Source organism: Balaenoptera ricei, chromosome 13 (genome assembly GCF_028023285.1).
Source record: "Balaenoptera ricei isolate mBalRic1 chromosome 13, mBalRic1.hap2, whole genome shotgun sequence".
Classification (NCBI taxonomy): domain Eukaryota; kingdom Metazoa; phylum Chordata; class Mammalia; order Artiodactyla; family Balaenopteridae; genus Balaenoptera; species Balaenoptera ricei.
This window is the reverse complement of record NC_082651.1, coordinates 82,587,702-82,611,639: the sequence shown is the minus strand read 5'-3', so window position 1 is coordinate 82,611,639 and position 23,938 is coordinate 82,587,702. Positions and strand designations below refer to the sequence as shown.

General features: G+C 36.9%; 1 protein-coding gene across 1 annotated transcript in view; it reads left to right on the top strand.

Annotated features, from left to right (window-relative positions):
• RAB10 (RAB10, member RAS oncogene family) overlaps positions 1-23,938 on the top strand; it is a 76,162-nt gene that overhangs the window by 33,743 nt on the left and 18,481 nt on the right. The window contains exon 2 of the mRNA XM_059893444.1: positions 16,268-16,328. Within this exon, the coding sequence (XP_059749427.1) occupies positions 16,268-16,328 (61 nt within the window). The remainder of the gene's footprint in view (positions 1-16,267; positions 16,329-23,938) is intronic.

The window sequence follows — 23,938 nt, the reverse complement described above, 5'->3', positions numbered from 1 at the left end:
AAGTATTATTCTGATGTAAAAATTTCGTGACCAAATAACAAGTTGTCATATTACTTAGAGAGTAATAAGCATTATTCATTAATAAGTTTGAAACAGTTGATCAACAAGTCCTAGATTCTGAAGATTTGGTGGCCTTTAAAGATAGTATATGAACTCATTTTAATGATTTAGAAAACCTTTTAATACTTGAAAAGTTGCAAATATCCATAAAAGGGGAAGGAAGATAGAAAGCAACAAAGGGTTAGAAGATAAGTGAGCAAGTTCTGGAAAAATTGAGAACAATGTTGCTGACTTGAGATGCTGCTTGGAATACAGTTTGGTCTGGATCAAGGAGGTATCAGGAGAATAAGATAAGGGCAGGCCAAAAACAGGAGAGACAGTTTGACTCACTAATGGCAAAGCGATAAGACTGGGAGAAGGCTGAAATTGGGTAGCTAGAGTAATGTTCAGAACCAATGTAATAGCTTAATTGAGGGCTTTTTATGCGCCATCCTAGACTTTTTACACATTAATCCTCATGTAATCCTTATGTAATCCTCACAGCATACTGGTGATAGAAATTTTAATTCCTGTTGTGGATGGGGGAAACAGGTCTAGAGAGGTTAAAAGTTTCACCCAGTGCAACACAGCTAGTACGTGGCAGAGTCAGAGAGCATGTTTGTCTGTATCCTCTTAATCACTGTGGTCCATACTGCCTTTCTTTTCTTTTTCTTTTTTTTTTTAATTTATTTATTTATTTATTTTTGGCTGCATTGGGTCTTTGTTGTTGGGTCTTTGTTGCTGCACACGGGCTTTCTCTAGTTGCGGCAAGCGGGGGCTACTCTTTGTTGCGGTGCGCGGGCTTCTCATTGTGGTGGCTTCTCTTGTTGCAGAGCTCGGGCTGTAGAGCACAGGCTTCAGTAGTTGTGGCACGCGGGCTTAGTTGCTCCGCGGCATGTGGGATCTTCCTGGACCAGGGCTTGAACCCGTGTCCCCTGCATTGGCAGGTGGATTCTCAACCACTGCACCACCAAGGAAGTCACCATACTGCCTTTCTTAATTCCTAAAGTTAATTCACTGTCAGCCCTAACCTTATATTTGCTTATTGATGTGTAGTGTATAACCTAACAGATCATCAATATGATTGGAGTAATTTGGGAGGGATCATGATGGTTATTTGAGGCAGAGTTACTCTTGATGCTGTGGTACCAAATAAGAACATATGAAGATACCGCCATGTTCTAGAGAACACCACCTTCTGGAAGGTGCCTCCAAAATTTTGAGTAGTGGAAGTAGCAACAAAAGCAGCTAATTGGTGTTTTATCACAGAATCTACTTGCTCAGTTCTTTGACATGAAAAAAGTTTCTCTTTCCTTTTTAGAAAAGTGTCAAAGGAGCATTATAAAAGAAGCTCAGGAATAAAGGAATGGAGGAAGTTCATTAGGGACTCAAGGAGTTAACTACACATGCCAAATTTAAAACTACCTCTGGAAATGTATGACTCCAGTAAAACAAATCTTATGACTTCTGTGAAACAAAGCAAAACTTATTAATTTCTACTATACTAATTTTGAATTCAGAATAATTAAGACATATTAAGTGGGTTGTGTTTTACTTTTTCAGAGCGTTTGAGTTTTCAGAAATTGTGTGAGATGTACATGTGAATTGGTTATATTTTTTTCATTTTTACCAAATTTCATAGGTGGTAAAATGCAAATTCTAAGTAAATATTTAAAATGCCACATGGATATTACAAATATAGGTATTAAAGGAAACTTTAAATTTTCAAATAGGAAAACTTATTCTGGCAGGTCGAGAAAAGGCATCACATCTTTTGTGTATAGAGAAACATGTTAATTTTCTGTTTTTGTGGTATTGCTTCTCTTGCTTTTATATTACTGTCTATAAACTGATGTGGAATTTGTCAGATTTCCCAGCTGTCTTTTCCAGCTATATTACTTGTGAGAATCCTAATGACTTTATGAATTAGAGGAGTGTCTCTAAAATTAGTGCATAACAAATAAGACTTTCTTTATCCTGACTTACAGATACAGCAGTTCTTGGGCTTTATTATATATTACCGTGTGATGTCAGCTTCTTTGGTTTACTTGGATGAAATTATTTTTTGTTAGAATGACTTTTGTTGGCATCTGTAATGTAATTTTAAGGTAATATAATGTACAGATACTTTAGCTACTTTGGTTTTTTAAAGTCTATGAATGAGATATAAGAGCAATATGCAGAAATGAAATGTATTTATATACACTGGCAATGAAACATCCAAAAATGAATTTAAGACAATAATTCCATTTTCAGTGGCATCAAAAGAAACCAGTATTTAGGAATAAATTTGGCAAAAGAACTGCAAGACTTGCACACTGAAAACACTGTTGAAAGAGCTTAAAGAAGATCTAAGTAAATGGAAAGATTACCCCACTGTTCATGGACTGGAAGACAATATTAAGATGGCAGTACTACCCAAATTGACCTACATATTCAGTGCAATTCCTATCAAAATCCTAGCTAGCTTGTTTGCAGAAGTTGACAAGTGGCCCCTAAGAGTCATGTGGAAATAGAAAGGACTCAGAGTAGCCAAAATTACCTTGAAAAGAAGTACAAAGTTGGAAGATACACTACCTGATTTCAAAACTTAAAGCAAAGCTACAGTAATCAAGACAGTGTGGTACTAGTGTTAAGACAGACATACAGATCAATGGACTAGAGTGGAGAGTTCAGAAATAAACCTTTACATTCTGGTCAATTGATTTTTGTTAATTTGATATTAAGTACTGCAAAATACTGTCCTTTCCAATTCACCCTTCTGTCTCTACCCTCTCAACTTCCTTCCATTACTTAAATCAACAGGTGTTTATTGTGAGTGCATAGGACTAGGGTGACTTCTGAGGTGATTTATTCACATACATCTGGCCTGACAGAGCTGGCTTGTACTCTAAGGACTTGTATCCTAGAAGAATGCCAGCTTTTAACAGCAGTTAGAGAAGAATGGTGAATAAGTATGTATATGAAATATATACATTTATAACTCAGTATCAGTGTTGCTCTTGCTAGTGGCTAGATTTGGGATAGTAAAAGAAAAGAATTCGCTATTTAATAATTATATAATGAAAGAAAGCTAATTACAAAATCGGGTACAAAATCCAGATTACTTTGGCTTTGTTTCTTCACTCTGTAGTGTCAGACTGCCAGTATATCATAATGAAGATATGTGAGAAATATTATCTGTCACAGGTGGAGAAAGAATAATAGCTGGATTGTTTCTGAACTTTGTAATAAACTTTTAAAAAGTCTCATTTGATTTAAAAAAAAAACTTCCTTGGCTCAGATACTTTAATTTCAGACTTAGCAAGTTTTCAGTAAATAAAAATTGGCCCTAAAACCTGGAAAGAATTGATAGTGTAGTGTACCAATACTATAAGTTACAACCCTCTGGAACAATAGAAGGTGGGGGGACTGGGGCAGAGGCTATGAACTCCCTGAAATTCTACTTACAAATTTTGTATGTATGCACATTGGTGTGAGGGCATGTGCAAAGGATCCATGATTTTCATTAGGTTCTCAAATGATTTGGAACATATCCCAAAAAAGATTAAGGATTGCTTAAACCTTTAAAAGACAATAAAGCTGTTGAGAACTTTTACTTCTGGACATTACAGAGTAATTTACTGGTACCAGATTAGCCCTCTGGCCATAAATAAGGAGGAAACTGGACAAAACACATTCAACAGGCAGGGCAGGACTGCATTCCCTGAGAGAAGGAAAATAAAATTCAGCCCTGCGAATCTCACAGGCTTTCTTTCTGAAACTAGATTCCAGTTAGAATCTAAGTTAATTAGAATCTAAGCAGGGTGAGGCAGTCTTGTTGGGCCAAGGAGGTAGAAGTCAGAGAATAGACTTGGGAGGCTGGAATTTGCGGGGGTGATTACCATAGAAGATGGGGTTACACAGACAGTGAAATCCAGAAATCTGCAGAGGAGTTCCTTTGACTCTTTGGCTGGATACTAAGCTGGGTGGAGCTCCATAGGCTGGGCAAAGAACAACTAACTATTAGAGGAAGAACAACTACCAAAGACTTGGTAGAAGTATTGGGACTTAATGTTGGGTTGTGAGACATTTCTAGTTTTGACCAGCCAGAATGGAGAGACTTTGTGGAATATCAGAACCATTTGGGAGAGTCCCCAGATATGGTACTCCTTAGGAGTAGGGCCAAAGTAACTTTAGAAAAGAGGCTACTCAAGTCCCACCTTAAAACTGTGCTGAAAAATAGGCCTCAAAAGGATTAAGCTGATTCTCAACTAATTTAGCTGCCCACCTGAACAAAACTCAACATGTAAGAAACCCATTGAAGCATTTAAAGGAAGCATGAACGTGAGAGAAATGTAAGATGTAAAAAAGATCTGTTAGAACTCCTAGAACTGAAAAACACAATATCTGAAATGAAAAATTCAGCTGATGGGCTTAACAGCAGATTAAAAGAAGAAAAGACACTGCAGAAGAAAAGATCAGTGTAAGGTAATAGAAACTGTGCAGAATGAAACACAGGGGGAAAAGTCTGGGGAAAAAAGGGAGAGAGCCTCAGTGATGTGTGGGACATTATCAAGCAGTCTCATGCATGTGCATTTGGACTCCAGGACGGTAGGTGGGGGTCCTGTGGTTGCAGAAGAAGTATTTGAAGAAATAATGGCTGAAAATTTTCCAAGTAATGACGAGAACTATAATCCCATAGACTTTATGAACCTAGGTAGGAGGAACATAGAGAAAATCACAGTGAGACACGTCCTAATCCAGTGGCTAAAAACCAGTTACAAAGAGAAATCTTAAGAGAAGCCAGAGGGAAAAAAGACCACATTACATATACAGAGGGACAAAGATAAGAACAGCTGTTGACTTTTCATGAAACAATATAAGCCAACAAATGAGCAACATAACCACACTAAGGAAGAAGAAAAGAATAATCAAAATACCTTTAGAAAACAGTATTTGATTAGCTATTGTAAGACTAAAGATAAAAAGGACTGTAAACATGAATTTTGGTAAATCTGATTTCTCACAAGGGTATGGGTTAGCAAGTTGGAAACTGTATATGCTAGGAATGAACATACAAGTAAATATATTTTAGATGAGAGCCAGGTTTCTATTGTTAAAGAGGTTAAGGAAAGGAAGAAGACTAGAAGGAACTCTGTGATGTTGAATTGGAATCAGAATGATCAGTATGAACTCATGGTTTTATATATTATACCTGCAGATGGTTGTAGAAATACAGGTGTGTGTATATGCATGGATTAGTGTACATAAATATATTTTCTCACTCTGTCCTCTGGGAATGCCTAGAAGAAGCAGTGAGCATACCTAGTGCCCAGATCTTGGACTCTACATTCAGTTTTTCAACAAAAGGAACCAGGACTCTTAAAAAGAACTGACTGATTCCAGAACTGGGATATATGGGAGCATCTTTGGTGCCAGAAAATGAAGAAGTGCTCAGAAGAGGATGGGATATGTCAAAAGTATTTAAGAACCGGGCTTCCCTGGTGGTTCAGTGGTTAAGAATCCGCCTGCCAATGCAGGGGACACAGGTTCGAGCCCTGGTCTGGGAAGATCCCACATGACGTGGAGCAGCTAAGCCCGTGTGCCACAACTACTGAGCCTGTGCTCTAGAGCCCTCGAGCCAGAACTATTGAGCCTGCGGGCCACAACTACTGAAGTCCACGTGCCTAGAGCCATGCTCCGCAACCAGAGAAGCCACCGCATGAGAAGCCCGTGCACCACAATGAAGAGTAGCCCCCACTCGGTGCAACTAGAGAAAGCCCGCGTGCAGCAACGAAGACCCAACACAGCCAAAAATAAATAATCAAAAAAAAAAGTATGTAAGAACCAGCCTGAAAGAGCTTCTAATGTCCAAAGCTGCAATGAAATAATTATAATATTGCATTACTACCAATAGAATAAAATAGCCATTAGTCCATATTGGTATGTATAAAACAAACAGGTAGGTTGGTAGGTAGAAGGGACAAATCATAAATGAAGAATTCTAATTAATAAGTGTAAAACCGTGACTGAAACAAAATTACCATTAGGCAAATACTGCAGTAATAGTTGTCACGGGCAGTCCAGTGATGGAAGGTAAAATCAGTGGGTGAAGGTACGATGAGAAACATTTGCATAGTCTCAAAGTATTTTCTCCTAGAAATTATTGATTACAAAGGGAAAAACAGCAAATTTACAGTGGAGAGAAGCTCTGTAGATACCACCTTAACTAAGTTATTAAGGTTAATATCATAGAACGAAGACATCCACAATATATACTTGATACAATGAACCAAGAAAGGCAAAACATTACATCTGTGGTGTTTTGTGGTATTCTTATCAAAAAATGCAAAACCTTACTCTAATTATGAGAAGACAGCAGACAAATCCAAATTGAGGGAGAATTCTACAAAATACCTGACCAGTATTCTTCGAAAGTATCAAGGTCATGAAAGACAAGAAAAGACTGAGTAACTGTCTCAGATTGGAGGAGACTAGGGACGTATGACAGCTAAATACAAAGTGGGAATCTGGATTGGATTCTGGAATACAGTGACATTAGTAAAAAAAAAAAAAAAAAAAAAACAACTGGTGGATTAGGTCTGTAGTTTGCATTGTACCAGTGTTACTTTCTTGTTTCTGATAAATGTACTATGGTTATGTAAGTGTTAACATTAGGAGAAGCTTAGATGAAAGGTATATGTGAACTCTGAGCTATTTTTGCAACTTTTTTGTAAAATAATTTCAAAATAAAAAATTTCTTAAATCTATAGTTCTCCCCAAATTGGGGAGTTGGAGAAAGAAACAGTGCAATCCAGAAGACAGTGAAATTACATATTTAAAGTTCTGAAAGGAAAAAACTATCAAGTTAGAATTTAATCCTAACAAAAATATCTTTCAAAAATGAAGTCAAAATAAAGACATTTTCCATACAAAAGCTGAGAGAATCTCTTGCTGGCAGTCTTGCACTATTACAAATGTTAAAGGAAGTTTTTCAGGCTGAAGAAAATCATTCCAGATGGAAACTCAGATCTGCACAAAGGAATGAAGAGATTAAGAAATGGTAAATATGTGGGGAAATATAAAACACTTTTTTCTCATTTTAGTTTATTTCAAAGACAATTGACTATTTAAAGCAAAGATTTTTATGTTTTATAGGATTCAAAATATTTAGCAAACGTAGAAGTGTAACATGTAGAAGAAAAAAGATTTTTTAAATAGCCCAGTAATAGGAGAAAATGGAAGTATACTGCTATAAGTGTCTTATATTAATACCAGAAGTGGTATAATACTGTTTGAAGGTAGACTGTCCTAAGTTAAAAATGTATATTATAAATGCTAGTGCAACCACTTAAAAAAAATTAGGTATATCTAATAAGCTATTAATCATAAAAAAGCTCAAATGACTATTAATATTTGACAAAATAGATTTCAGAGTGAGGGATAAATACAGACTTTACAGTAATACAGACTTTTCAGAACAATAAAGTTGTCAATTTATCATATTTATATACCTAATAACAGTTTCAAAGTACCTGAAGCAAAACCTGACAGAATTGGAAGGAGAAATAGACAATGTACAATTACATAGCTGGATGTTTCAACATTCCTCTTTAGTAATTGATTAAGTAGACATATATTAAAGAAATTGAGGGACTTCCCCGGCGGTCCAGTGGTTAAGACTCCGCGCTTTCACTGCAGGGGACACGGGTTTGATCTCTGGTCCAGGAACTAAGATCCCGCATACTGTGCGGTGCGGCCAAAAATTTTTTAAAAAATTAAAATAGTAAAAAAATAAAAAGAAACTGAATCTTAGTTTAAAATTCTCTGAAAGAAACCTCAAGGCCCAGATGGCTTCACTGGTGCATTTTATCTAATGTTTAAGGGAGAAAATACCAATCTTAAACTACCTCAGTAAATATAGGAGGAGGGCACACTTCCAAATCATTTATGGGACCAGCTTTATCTTGGATACTAAAACCATATAAAGATAAGACCTATTCCTAATGATCATTGACATGTCTTTCATGAACATGTATATAAGAACTCTTATCTAACTTGCAGATCAATTCCAGGAACTTATAAAACGAATAATATGTCACAACCAAGTGGGATTTATTTCAGGAATCCAATGTTGACTTCACATTCAAAATCAATTTAAATTATCCACCTTAATGGAATAAAGAAGAAAAATCATGAACATCTTTAATACGTATAGAAAACCCTTTGACAAAATGCAACCTCATTTTGCATCATGATACCTCAGCAAACTAGGAATAGGACATTTCCTCAACCAACTAAATGATGTACAGTTAACACCAAACTTTAATGGTGAAACTTTCAGTCTAAGCTTTCTCTCTTGAGGATCAAGTACAAAACAACGATGTATTAGAGGTCCTAGCTAGTACAATAAGGCAAGGGAAAGAAGCAAGTCAAAGAAGCATGTATTAGAGGTCCTAGCTAGTACAATAAGGCAAGGGAAAGAAGCAAGTCAAAAGGAAGATGATATGGAAGTGCCTTTATACAGACTACCTGATTAAATACATTGAAATTCTAAGCCACCATCACCCCCCCTCTGAAAAAAAATGAGCAACTGTAATTAATAAGTGAATGTAGCAAGGTTGCAGGATACAAGGTCAATACAAAAATAAATTGTATTCTATAGTTAGCAAAAAAAAAACAGTTGGAAAATGAAACTTAAAATCATCATTTACGGTATTATCCACAAAATGAAGTAGGGATAAATTTAACAAAATATGTGCAAGACCTAGGCACTGAAAACTACAAAATACTGTTGAGAGAACTTAAAGAAGACCCAGATAAACAGAGAGCTCTACCATGTTCATGGATCAGAAGACTTGTTATCACTGTACCCAAACTCCTACTTATCTTTCCTGAACATGCCAAGCATATTTCTACCTCAGACCCTGTGCACTTATTGTTTCCTCTGCCTGAAACACTCTCCTCACGTATTTTATTTTTTTGTCTCCTCTCCCTGGAATGTAAATCCCCTCAACAGAGGATTTTGTCTGCTTCATTCAGTGTCAAGTACATAGTAAGTGTGGTTTATTCTGCTGTAACACACATTACTATAATGTGAAATAGCTTGCAGACAATACATATATAGACATATATGTTACATTGCACTAGAAATGCTTGTGTTATCCCTTTATTACATCTTAGGATGTAGTTGGAAAAGTTGAATTTAGCTTTGGTTTTGTCAGTAACTTCTCAGTTCCCAGGAACTTACCCTGTCTCATGCATTTCAGAAATTAAAATCAGTGTAGTTAATGGCATGCAGCAAAAGAAAAAAATAGATCATTTAATTGGACTTCATCAAAATTAAGAACTTTGATGCATCAAAGGTAATTAAGAAAGTGAAGACAGCCTATAGAATGGAGGAGATATTTGCAAACCATATTTCTGATATGACTCTGTTTTCCAGAAGATATAAAGAACTCTTACAACTCAACAACAAAAAGATAACTTGATTTAAAAATGGGCAGAGGACTTGAATAGACATTTCTCCAGAGAAGGTATACAAATGGCCAGCAAGCACATGAACTGATGTTTAGTATCAGTAGTCATTAGGGAAATGCAAATCAAAACTACAGTGAGGCACCACTTCATATGCACCCCCTAGAATGACTTACAAAAAGGAAAATAATAAGCATTGGCTAGGATGTAGAAAAATTGAACGAACCCTCATACATTGCTAGTGGAAATGTAAATGGTGCAGCTGCTGTGGAAAACAGTGGTTCCTCAAAAAGTTAAACAAAATTACCATATGACCCAGCAATTCCACTCCTTGTATATACCCCAAAGAATTAAAAACAGGTACTCATATAAACACATATACATGCATATTCATAGCAACACTTTACCAAGGCCAAAAGGCGAAAACAGCCGAAATGTCCGTCAACAGATGAGTGGATAAGCAGATAAGGGTGTATATACATATGATGGAATATAATTCAGTCATAAAATGGAATGAGGTACTGACCAATACATGCTACAATGTGGATGGACCTTGAAAACATTATGCTAAGTGAAAGAAGCCAGACACAAAAGGTCACATGTTATATGCTTTCATTTATATGAAATATCCAAAATAGGTAAATCTATAGAGACAGAATGCAGACTGGTGGTTTCCAGGGGAGTGGTGGGAGGGGATAATGGAAAGCCACTGCTTAATGGGTATGGAGTTTCCTTTTGAGATGATGAAAATGTTTTGGAACTGGATAGAGGTGCTGGTTGTACAATATTGCGAATATACTGAATTGTTCACTTTAAAATGGTAAATTTTATGTTATGTGAATTTTACCTCAGTAGAAAATAGGTTAAGAGCATGCATGGTCTGCAATCAAACAGACATGGAATTGAGTCCTGGTTTTTGCCACCTATTAATTCTGTGACCTTAAGTAAATTACTGTATATTTTGTCTTCTATAAAATAGGCATATTAGGGGAATTCCCTGGCGATCCAGTGGTTAGGCCTTGGCACTCTCATTGCCAGGGCCTGGGTGTGATCCTTGATCTAAGATCCTGCAAGCTGTGTGGCACGGCCAAAGTAAAATAAAATAAAAAATAAAATAAAATAAGCATATTAGTACTTTCTCAGAGGATTTTTGTTAATATTAAATGAGATAGTATATGTGAAATGCTTACAATATTTAATTATCCAGTGAATATTAGTGTTAATTGATTTTTCTTTTGCTGCTGCTATTGGTTTTTATTTCACTTTTCATTTGTAGAATAGAAATAATAGTATGGACTAGGGTTGTTCTGATGACTTAATGAGTTATCTATGCAAAGGGCTTAAAACAGTGCCTGGCACATTGTAAATTCTCAAAGTGTTTACTAAGCTATTACTATTAAATGAAAGGATCTTTAGAGGGAACTTTTTTGCATTCTCCATTTTCACATCCATATGGAGATGTCCATTATGGAAAATGGCCTTTTCAAAATTTGTGCTGTTAATGACAGAGCTAGGACTAGACTTGGTCTTTTAAATTTCAGACTAAGCTACATTCAAAGGATTGTAGGTATGCGGTTCCTATTTCCTCTCCTGGTGTGGTGAAAACACTTGATTTTCACTGTTAAAAACCACAGATATTGATCATTTAGCTATAAGTTGTTAAACTTTGGTTGTCTGGAGTTTATTATATAGGTTGTTTCTGCCTGCATTAATTACTATTGATGTGTCATCAGAAGCCAAGCTTTGGAGAACTGATATTTATAGTGACTAGAAGTTGCAGTTACTTTTCTTGCCACTGGATGGTGCAACATCATTAAGGCAAATGTTCTGCCTGATATTGTTTCTCACTTTCCTGAGCAACTGAAAATTGATAAATGAGTTAGACTGTGGTAAATTGAAATACTCGTTTGAACTGGGTCCCAGGAATCTGTAAAAAGTGAGGATTTCCTCTAGTATGTTTTTACGTAAGCAAAAGCTGGAAAAGAATCGCTGGTTGGATCAAACCCTATGATTTTGCTCTAGTCTGTGGTAATTTAACAAATGATAGTGTTGCAGGAGAATCTGATTCTTCCTGGCATAATCGTAAAGGGTGATAGGTTTTCCTAGCTTCTCTTGGCAACTGAGTTATTGATTTTGCCCTAATCTTTAAATTGTATCAAAAACTTTTCTGCTCTATCTTAAATATAGGTTTTTTCAACCTATGTTTGAGGGTGTGGAAAGTACGTGCTGGAGTGACTAAGGTATTTACTTGGGAAAAGTGCACAGTTGTAAAAGTTGTTTCTGAGAGTGACTGTAGAAAGAAGGTTGGAAGGAATGAGACTGTAGCGGTGGCTTGGGGCCATGCTAGAAGTTCGGTGATCAAGTCGGAGTGTTTGCGTAGTGGAGAGAACATTTGTAAACATACCTCCTCCTCTATTAACCTAATTTTTGTTTCTATTAATGTAATAGCTACAGAGTTTTAGAAGTTAGTACTTTAAGGCCTATGACAACAGCAGCAGCAACAATAAATCCTTGCCCCGTGCTCACTTGTGTGTTACCTTTCCCAAACATTTTTTGGCCTTTACTTCTGATATTCAACCCCATATTCCCTAGTCATATGTTTTTAACTTTTAAAAAGACTAATTTGAGAAATTTTGTCTTGTTGTTATGGAAGATGAGAATTGGAATACTCTAATACCATGAGGCATTCTTGGTGCCTCTCCCTTCATCTTCTCAAATAGTTAAAACACGTTTTGTTAACTGCTAAACCAAGTAGTGTACTATAATTGCATTTCCTTTCTTGGACAGCTTTCTGTTTTTACTGAGTTTACAGTCCCTTCATTGTTACATATGCTTAGATTTCAAGGCACTATTCATACTTTATCCCAAACTCTACAACAGAATTGCCAGACCCTCTGAACTCTTCTTTTCATTTAAATTCCATTAATACCATTTCATCCCCTCCCTCTCTTAGGAGGCATACCTCTTGGCACTTTCTCTGCATTTTAGCATTTTATTCTGTCCTGTTGTTTTCTGTCCTCATTCTCTCCTGAACTGGTTGCTTCTCTAGGCCAGTTTGAACTGCCCTTTACATCACTCTTTTTTTGGGGGGTGGAGAGGTGTGCTGCATGGCTTGCGGGATCTTAGTTTCCCGACCAGGGATTGAACCCAGGCTACGGCAGTGAAAGCACCGAGTCCTAACCACTGGACCACCAGGGAATTCCCTATATCACTCTCTTTGCTGGATTCTTTTTCTTCCTATTCTTGGTAAAGCAATCTCTCCTAGTAGCTGTCTTAGAAAAGATACACAAGAGCTAAATATTTTGAGATCTTTCATCTTTAGAAATGCCTTTTTTTTTACTCTTATTTGATTTTGGCTGGATATAGGTTGAGAATGCTTTTTTCTTAATTTATTTTTGGCTGCGTTGGGTCTTCGTTGCTGCGTGCGGGCTTTCTCTAGTTTCAGTGATCGGGGGCTACTCTTTGTTGCAGTTCACGGGCTTCTCATTGCAGTGGCTTCTCTCGTTGCGGAGCACTGGCTCTAGGCATGTGGGCTCAGTAGTTGTGGCGCACGGGCTTAGTTGCTCCATGGCATGTGGGATCTTCCCGGACCAGGGCTCGAACCCATGTCCCCTGTGTTGGCAGGCAGATTCTTTTTTTTTTTTTTAAACGACAAATACTGTTTTTTGTTTGTTTGTTTAATTTTATTTATTTATTTATCTATGGCTGTGTTGGGTCTTAGTTTCTGTGCGAGGGCTTTCTCCAGTTGCGGCAAGCGGGGGCCACTCTTCATCGCCGTGCGCGGGCCTCTCACCATCGCGGCCTCTCTTGCTGCGGAGCACAGGCTCCAGACGCGCAGGCTCAGTAATTGTGGCTCACGGGCCTAGCTGCTCCGCGGCATGTGGGATCTTCCCAGACCAGGGCTCGAACCCGTGTCCCCGGCATTGGCAGGCAGACTCTCAACCACTGCGCCACCAGGGAAGCCCCGGCAGGCAGATTCTTAACCACTGTGCCACCAGGGAAGCCCAAGAATACTTTTTATTTACCTTTTTGTATTCTGGATTCTAGTGTTGCCGCTGAGTAGTTCAGAGTTGTTATTCTTGATTGTTTAACATGGCCTGGTTTCTCTGCAAGCTTTTATAATATTATCTTTATTCCTGAAATGTATCTTTAGCCCTGAAATTTCATGATGATATAATTTGGTATAGATCTTATTTTATTCATTATGCTAGGCACTAGGTGAGTCTTTCAGTCTAAAATAGATTCCTTTGATTCTGTTAAGTTTTCTTGCATAATTTTTAGATTACTATTTTCTGTGTGTCATTTTCTCTGTTCTTTCTTGAACTTCTATGAGTTAGATATCAGATCTCCTGGTATGATCTTCTGACTTATATCTCACATATATTCCATTCTTTGTCATTTTGTTGTATTTTTTGAGAGATCTTAATTTTCCTTTACAGCCTTTCTGTTGAGTATATTATTTCTGCCTTTTTAATTTCCAGGAGTTTTCTAGTTCAGATTACTGTTTCTTCCCCCCACCCCCCACCCCATCTTGTTCTGAGAATATAAAAAGAGCTATATCTTTTCCTCTGTATTGCCCCTGTTTCCTCCAGGTTTCCTTTTTTGTTTGTTTTTGCTTGTTTATTTTGATATCTCATTGGAACTTTGTCCTTCATGCTTTTGCCTGAAGCTCTAAAAAGCTGACTGGGAAGCTAAGTAGGCAAGTGTGGAACTTGTCAAGTGGTGAGTTTCGCCCTAAAGGTGAAGTATCTGTGTCTTTTCTCAGGGACCCTTTTATTTTCTCTAGAAAATGTCATTTATCTGTTTATTCAACAGTGATTTCTTGAATGCCTGCTTATATGTTAGGCATAGCTCTAGGTGCTGGGAATTTAATAGAATTGAACAGATAAAAATCCCTACCCTTGTTGGATCTTATATTTGGCAAAGGGAGGCAGAAAAAGAAAAGGAATAAGTAAATATATACAGTATATTTAAGGAATGTTAAAGATTAAAAAGTAAGGAATAGGGTTAAGGGAGTATTAACAGATAATGGACATGGGGTAAGGGGCATGAGGAAAAGTTGCAGCTTAGGATATGTTAGCTAGGGGAAGGAGCTCTGATGGAGAAGAAAGTATTCCAGGATGGGAGAACAGTATATGCAGAGGCCTTGAGGTGGGAATCTGCCTGACCTGTGTGTGGAACAACTTGGGGAAGCCAGTACTGTTAGCTAGATCTGAGTAAGATGATATAGAAAATGCTGGGACTTCCCTGGTTGTCCAGTGGGTAAGACTCCACGCTCCCAATGCAGGGAGCCCGGGTTTGATCCCTGCTCGGGGAACTAGATCCTGCATGCATGCCACCTGCCACAACTGAGGAGCCCACATGCTGCAACTAAAGATCTCGCATGCCGCAGTGAAGGCCCAATGCAGCCAAAATTTTAAAAATAAATAAGTAAATTTTTTTTTTTTAAAGATGATATAGAAAATGCTGAGGTCAGAGTGAACAGAGGGAGGTGGACAGAATGTATAAAGACCTTATGAACTATTTTAGGGACTTTTGCTTTTAGTCTTTGTGAAAGATGAGATTTAGAGATAGCCAGTAAGCAGTTGGGTATCTTAAGTTTGGAGTTCAGGGGAGCAGTCTGGGCTATGATATAAAATTTGAGAGCTGCCAGTGTGTACATGGAATTTAAGGCCATAAAATCAGGGAAAAGAAGTTCACTCCAATTTTTAGAAAAGTTAGATGAGGAGAAACCAATAATGAAGATTGACGAGTGGCCAGAGAGGTAGGAACACTAGCAGAGTTTTTGTGCAGAAAAGAATGAAGAACTGCTTCAACTGCTGCTAATTATTTTGAGGATAGACAACATGAGATGGAGAGGGGAACTCATGGAGTCTAGGATGAGGTTTCTGTCTTGAACAATTAGGTAGGTGGCTTAAAACAGTCTAAATTCTTGGAAGTTTTCCAGTGTTACCTGGTTTCTATCACAAAGGGTTTGGAGCTTTCAGACTGTCCTAATTTCACCTCTATTCAGGAAAGTTTTCTGAAATAGTATTGGCTGTCAGGTTTGTCATTAAGATTAATTAACAAATTCTATGCCTAACTGGGATTGTTCAGTTCTGTTCAGAGTTGTTCTTGACAACCAGGTCATTTTAGGATGATTTTCTCAGTAATTCCTAGAGAAACAAAATTATGGGCTGTAGACATAGTCTGAGGTTTGTAAGTGTCAGACAAATGGCCCTCTTTTTTTCTTTTAATTGGGTGTGGGAAACAAACTGAAAGGGCCAAGTTGAAGATTTTAGTTAGTTAAAGAGCAGACAGATCCTGGGGAACCTATAATACTTTTGCTTCATGTACTGTGACACACTGTGTTACTAGATGCATAAACATCTAGTACTTTTACACTTTCTGATTCATTGACCTGTTCATCATTATGAAATGACCCTCTTTATCCCTGGTAGTATTCTTTTCTGCAAGCTAGTGAAGGCTATGTTTTTTGCTAATAGGAAACATCTTTTTATTCTTTTGCATTGAAATATTAGATATTAAAAAAAATTTTTTTTTAATTTCCTAATTGTAAAATCTCTCTGTATATAACTATTTCTTCTACTGTCTTGGATCTTATATCACACAGGTTTACAATTGGACACTTTTGCTCAGAATTGCATACATAGTAAATTTCCAGAACCAAATAAAAAATTTTGAAAGTGTGTTTTTACACCAATTACTTTTAGTATAGCCATGTTCAGAGCCATAGATACAATTTACCTTTTTTTTTTCTGTGTTGTAGGAATAGACTTTAAGATCAAAACAGTTGAATTACAAGGAAAGAAGATCAAGCTACAGATATGGTAAGTAATGCTAATTTATTCACTTTATGTAGTAGAATGTTAAGTTCCTGAAGGTTAGGCAGTGAAATCCTTCCTTGTCAACTGTTTAAATTCTAGGAAACTTCCCATTCTAAGCCAGTAGTCAGGTGACCTTCTTTCAGTGATGTAAAAAAAAATTGTTGCCATGGACTTCGGAGTCTGTGAGATCTGGCTTGAGTGTTTTACCTTTTCTACTTACAGTATGAACTTGGGTAAGTTACGTACCACCGTGAGGCCCTTATATCTTCATATGTAAGATGGAGATAATATCACCTATCTCAAAAGGTTGTTATAAGGATTACATGAAATAATCTAGGTAGTGCCTTTAGCACAATACTTTGCTCAGAAACACTATATAAAAATTAATATAATCTTTTTGTTGTTTGGAGAGTCTTAAGCTAAAAATGTATTTAATGTGTTTATAACTTTTTATAGGCGTTATTTTCATTAGTTTGTATAGGATTTGCCCCATAGAAGCACAATAAAGTTCTTTAAGTTTGTATTCAGGTATGAATCATAGACTTTAAAATTATAATAGCATTTTTCAGTGAATATTAGGTGATCACAATTACCCTGTGAGAGATATATTACTCCTTTTTTTTTTCTTTTCCTAAACAGCCTTATTGAGGTATAACTGGCATACAATAAACTACATATATTTAAAGTGTACAGATTGGTAAGCTTTGACATATATATAAATCTGTGAAACCATCACCACAGTCAAGATAATGAACATATTCATCGCCTCAGAAGTTTCCTTAAGCCTTTTTGTAATCTTGCTTTCCTATCCCCAGTCCTCAGGCAGCCACTTTTCTGCTTTCTGTCACTATAGACCTGTTTCCATTTTCTAGTACTATACACAAATGCAGTCATATAATGTGTTATTTTTCTTTGTCTTTTTTGAGGGGAGGGGTCTGGCTTCTTTACTCAGCATAGTTATTTTGAAAACTATCAATGATTTTATGTGTATCAATAAGTTCATTACTTTTTTTTTTTTTTTTAAAGTGTTTATTAATGAAAGCGTTTTGTGTTCTGAGTCCTTGGTAAGAAATAGTCATTGTTTTCAAACATATTTTAGCAACTAAGGAATGCTCTTTTTTTTTTTTTTTTTTAAACTTTGGGTTTATTTATTTATTTATTTATGGCTGTGTTGGGTCTTCGTTTCTGTGCGAGGGCTTTCTCTAGTTGCGGCAAGCGGGGGCCACTCTTCATCGCGGTGCGCGGGCCTCTCACTATCGTGGCCTCTCTTGTTGCGGAGCACAGGCTCCAGACGCGCAGGCTCAGTAGTTGTGGCTCACGGGCCCAGTTGCTCCGCGGCACGTGGGATCTTCCCAGACCAGGGCTCGAACCCGTGTCCCCTGCATTGGCAGGCAGATTCTCAACCACTGCGCCACCAGGGAAGCCCGGTTCATTACTTTTTATTGCTAAGTAGTGTTCCATTGTTAAGATAAATCACAACTTGTTTATTCACCATAAAGCTGCTACAGATCTTTGTATAGGCAAATGCTTTCTTTTCTCTTGGGTTATTCCTATTTTATAGATAATGAAATGGAGGCATTTTGAAATAAATTAACCAAGGTCATACAGCATGTAAATAGCAGAGCTGGGATGCATTACATGCTCAGAATGTAGGGTTGAGAGTGACATTCTTAATTGCTATACTTCCTCCTATAAGTAGTAGTTTGTCGATTGATTTTGCTGCTCTTTCCAGTAACTATCATTTTTCTTTCTTCATTGCCAGTCAACAGTTGTGTTAAATATGAATTCATGTTAATCTTTGGTTTTACTGTAATAGGACCTATCATAGAGTGGTTATGAGGATTAGTGATACATGTAAAGCACTTAGAGCAGTCTCCAGTGCATAATTAATGTTCAAGAAATCGTAGATATTATTATTTGGGGATCTCCCATGATGAGGCTAGAACCCTAAGAATGGTAACATTTTTGAGCAGAGGAACAAGTTAGCAAAGGAAATTGCAAAGCCATAGTTGGAGAGTTAGAAAGGAGAATTAGGAGAGAACAACGTCCCAGAATCCAAAAGACAGTTTCAGAAAGTTAGGTATAATTAGAAATCGGGTATGTCTAACCAGAATGTCTTCGTTACCTGACCATGTAATTAGAAGTGCAATCTTTATAACATCTTTAAAATTTAATACAAATTTAAATAAAACCTAGACATTTTAAAGCATTTCCTCAATTTAATGATTCTCTTTGAAGCACAACCCACTTGATGATCATTGATTTTTTTCTTTTCTTTAACTGGGAAATAACCCGGCAAATGAAAAATGCCTCATATTCTGTTTCATTATAATTAAAGTGATCTCAAGGGAAAGGATGTCAATTACTTATTCTGAATTTCAACCAGCCCCTCACGTGTTATTCCGACCTTGTCCCTATATATCATTTGTGTTTCAAGCCCCCTCCTAGGCCTTGCCAGACTGATTGGCTCTCTTCTTAACTGTATCCCCTCTGTATAGGGGATACAATTATTATTTAAGCCAATAATTCTCAAACTTTTTTGACAGTAGGTAAGATACATTTTACATTGTGACTCTGTGACTCAATATACATGTACATGTATATATGTGAGTGTGTATATAACAGAAATAGGAGCATACAAAACAATATTTTTTAAGATATATTTTTCTTTATACAATATATAAAACCTTTGCCCTACTGAATATGTCCTGTTCCTCCTCCTCCACTCTGTCCTCCACAGACTCTCCCTTCTGTTTCTTGACCTGTGGCTTTAAACATTTTTCCCTCTTCTTACCATTTTAGTTTCTGTAGCTTTTAGAAGTAAAGAGTAACACGTAACTAACACTTGTTTTTAAAAAGAGAGCCTTCCTCAGAAGGTGCTCTTTTGAAATAATAAGTCCTCCAGTGTAGCCTTCAAGATAATCTAGAAAAGATTTCTAGTGTACCTATAAAATCAAGTATAGCACAGAAATGGCAACATTTATAATTTAGAGTTGTTTATAACACTTCAGAAGGAAAATTTGATGTAGTTTAGGTTTTCATGTATACAATTGACTGCTTTTAATTTTTTTTTTTAATTAATATTTATTTATTTATTTTTGGCTACATTGGGTCTTCGTCGCTGCACGCTGGCTTTCTCTAGTTGTGGTGAGTGAGGGCTGCTCTTCGTTCTGGTGTGCGGGCTTCTTACTGCGGTGGCTTCTCTTGTTGCGGAGCACAGGCTCTAGGCACGCAGGCTCAGTAGCTGTGGCTCGCGGGCTCTAGAGCGCAGGTTCAGTAGTTGTGGCGCACGGGCTTAGTTGCTCCGTGGCCTGTGGGATCTTCCCAGACCAGGGCTCGAACCCGCGTTCCCCGCACTGGCAGGCGGATTCTTAACCACTGCGCCACCAGGGAAGCCCTGCTTTTAATTTTAAATATCCATTTTCTTATAAAGATTAGGAATGAGTGACTGGTTAAAATTTGTGATTAATAGTTTTCAAGAGGTTAGCATTATGCCAGCTGATTTTGTTTTCTTTGCTTGAGTTGATATGCATGTTAATATTCCAGGGAGAAAAAAAGTCATGTAGCTCCAGGTTAAGAGATCTGCTGGGATATGCTGCAGTGATTCAAGAAAGCTTTTAGGATGAAAAACCCCATTACTCTTAACTTATGATGATAGCAAAATCAAAATGCTATTCTCAACTTTAGAGCTTTGCTTCCAGTTGCTACTGAAAGAAAGCACAGTGATTTTTCTCTCTCTTTAGTTTGAATGAATATATTCAGGTTCTTGTTTCAGCATGAAAAGTTGTTCTGTGATTGAATATTAGTTTTGGAAACTTTCTTTAATCTGTGCTAAAACTTTGTCTTATTTTTCTTACTCGAATAGTCTTCACTCATTTCTTTCTAGGAATCTTTTAGTTTAACTGTTGCATAAGGGTCTCACCTGTCCAAGGCACATATGTGTGGGCCTGAAATTTAGCTTGTTTGGCTGATAGAGAAGCAGCTAGCTATGGTTTTTAAAATCCCAGATCTCTAGAAAGTTTCTACCAAAGTATCTTTTGCTATCTACATTTTCCATAGAGTAGTGGGTCCTGCCAGGAAAACAGTCATAGTGAGTTACTTTAAGTCTGCCTTTTCTTTCTGTTTTTTTCTTTTCTGTTATTTTTGTTTGGGGGGGGGGATCAGAAATGTTTGCCACTGTCAACATCTGTATCTTGTACCAGCAGCAGATTTTAACATCAGCACCGTTACCAGAAACCAGTTAGTATCATATTGTAGAGAAATTAACCATTTACCTACATAAAGTGCCGGATAGATGAGAGCCATCTTTGAGTTTTCCCATTCCCTTAACCTCAACATCCAATTTAGCAAGTCTTATTGATTCTATCTCTAAAATATGTCTAGAATCCAAATACAATCTGATGTCTCCGTTGTTACCCCCTAGTTCAAGCCACCATTACCTCTTCTTTGGACCATTGCAGTAGGCTTTTAATATTCTAACAGGTCCTTACTTCCCCTTTTGCCTTCTTCCAGTACTTTTCCCAGGTAACAGCCTTAGTAACCTTTTTCAAATATAAATACGATCATGGTTGTCATTCCTTCCCCTATTTATAACCATTTTGACTTTCCATTGCATTTCGAATGAAAGCCGAAATTCCAAATCCAAACTCCTTTCCACAGTTTACAGAGTGGTCCCCTGCCCGCTGTTCTGACCTCCTTTTGTGCTCCCTGTATATATAGTCTCTACCCACAGCTCATCTCCTTTCAATTCCATGAACATGGCAAGCTCTTTTCCAGTTTAGGACCTTTGTACATACCCTGTAGATCCCCCGTAACCCACCCAAGTGTAGCTAGACTAAGCATTCTGAAGTACCTCTCCATTCCAGAGGCTTCCCATTTCAACAGAAATAAATTTGAAAACTCCAGGTTCTGGCTACTGCCCCTTCTGACCTCATCTCTTACCAGCTTTGCTCCAGCCAATGTGGTCATTTTTTCCTCTCTTGAACATGCCAAGCATATTCCCATCTGTGGGCCCTTGTTATTCACCTGTTCCTTCTGCTTGGAATGCTTTTTATCAGATCTTTGTGTTGCTGCCTTCTCTCATTCAATCTCAGTTCATTGTTAGCCTCTGAGAGAGGCCCTGCATGATGACAAGCTAAAGCCACCCCAGTCCTTTAGGCACTATCATGTTTATCTTAGTTTATGTTTGTCATAGTATTTTTTTTAGTATCTAAATTTACCATATTTAAAAAATGTGTTCATTGTTGTTCCCCCCACTAGAATGTCAGCTTTTTGAGGGTGGGGATGCCATCTGTCTGATTTGTGTTTATGTAACCACCCCCTACAACAGACCCTGGCAGATTCAGATGCTGAATAAAATATTTGTTGACTGAATGACTTTGTTTGATTGGTTTCTGTTTATACTTCACTTCTCACTTACCTTAAACATCACCTTTATAGAGAGGACCTCCTTGATCATACTATCTAGATTACTTCCTCCCTCCCCTTTACATCATTCTTCATCACTCCACCCTGTTTACCTTGTTAACATTTATCACAATTTGGAATTACATATTTATTTACTTGTTTGTTCCTGTCCCCACTGTAATGTAAGCTCTGCAAGGGTAGGTATCAGGCTTTTGACTTTTGACCCATTTTGGGCAATGAAGATGAGCATAATTTAAACTCACGGTATTTTAGGTGTAGAGAAGTTGCATATCTGTGAGGAAATCCAGGCCTTGTTAAAATAAAACTCAATGTGAGAAATTTAACATCCTAATTTATAAAGTAAATAACTTCATTATGTTACCAAAAGCACAAAGTTACGAAATCTGGGGTCTCTGCCTTGCCGAGCAGCTTGATGTTGTCTCTGGCCTGTTCTAGTGCTGTCAGTGTCTAGACTAAAAATAACTGTCATAATAGCAGCCAGAGCACACGGCTTCTTTGACCCTGTGTGTGGGACTAACAATTAAGTAACTAAGCTCTTTTAGTTCCTAGGAATATATCACTCCTTTCATTATATGTCAGTGGGAAAAAATAGGATTTTACAACATTCTCTTAGCTGTGCATCTATCATTTTATGTAAGGAAAATTCTATTGCCATTGATTCATAATTTCAGAAATCTGATTATACTACATAGGCTGAGAAGAAAAAATTTTTAATAGAGGAAAACCAAGTGGTTTTGAAAACAGGCTCAAAAACCTGTAATATGGGACATAAAAAGATAATGTGAATATATACAGTGTTTAATTGCTCTTCAGATAATAAACACCTGCTTTTGCTGATTGGAGTCAACCTGCTGTCTTTAGACCTGAGTGTATGTGTTTTAGGTTTTATGCAAACCTAAAAATAATTTGACCATGAATTAGCAGCTGTGGCTATTTTTAGCCCTGGGCAGAGGGTCACCAATTAGCTTAGAGGTAGTGAGGCAGGGACTCCCTTTCTGGTTTGAAATAAATTGTTGATTGCATTAACAATTGGTAGGGATTGGTATTAGGAGGATCCAGGAAAAGGATAATTTTAAAAGACTTAGCAAGGAGAGCATATAAAAAGAAGGAAGAGGGGGTGTAAGAAGTTTTGGGAGATGGAGGAGACAAAAATCAAAGAACAGATGGAGTAGTATGCCATCAATCAAAACAAAAACTCTGATTTTGTTTTGAAATCATGATTACTTTTTCAGAAGGGCCATTAATATTTCAATATCTTTTATATCAGTATTTCATAACTAAGCAGCATAATAATATAAAAATAAAATATCCTCTCCAGGTGCCATTGATTTAGATTTAGCTAAGTAGTTTCTTTGCAGTGTGTTTTTTCTTGGTGGAGAATTTAGTCATAGATTTGACACTGAAGTGTGTATATAATTTGCTAATTGTGTAGTGTGAATGAATGGGGACGTGAGCCATATAAATACCTGGGTGTAACAGTGTTCCAAGAATGTTAGACAGTGTTGGGGGTGGTATTCATAGCAGAATGCTGTGGAAGATTTTTTCCCTAAATTGTTATTACTTATGATAAAAATTGAAATGCAAGTTTTCTATCCCTCCTACATTATAGCTGTTAGACACTACTGGAAGCCCGGTCCTGTATGTTCTTTGTCTTGGATAAGTACATTTTTAGCCTGGATTTTAGGTAGGAAACTTTAACCCCTCTCTAATGGGATAGAATTATTAGTTAATTTATACTTCTTTTTGCAATTTACAAAAGAACTAAACTATTTCTACTGTGATAGGACAAATTTTTATTGTTTTTTCATGAAAACATTTATAATTACATCTGTTTTAAGGCAACTTGTAACTAAATAGATTAATGAAAGATAAAATAAGAATTTGGAATTGAGAAAAATGGAAAATGTAAATATACTGTCTCTAAAGGACAATTCATTTGCTATGCTTAATTTGTAAAATTTACCTATAAACTTCTTGGCGTCCAACACAAAAAGGGCAGGGAGGGAGGGCTACCAACAAAAAAAGTAAGTTATTCTTTTCAGAAATAACGTAAAAAAGCAGGAAAGAACAGGTCATAACTAATACAAAATAAGTTTTCATAAAGCTATTTGTAATGATTCTAATTTGTTAACATAATATTGAGATAATGGAGATAAAATTGTGGTCTAAGAAGGTATATAAATACA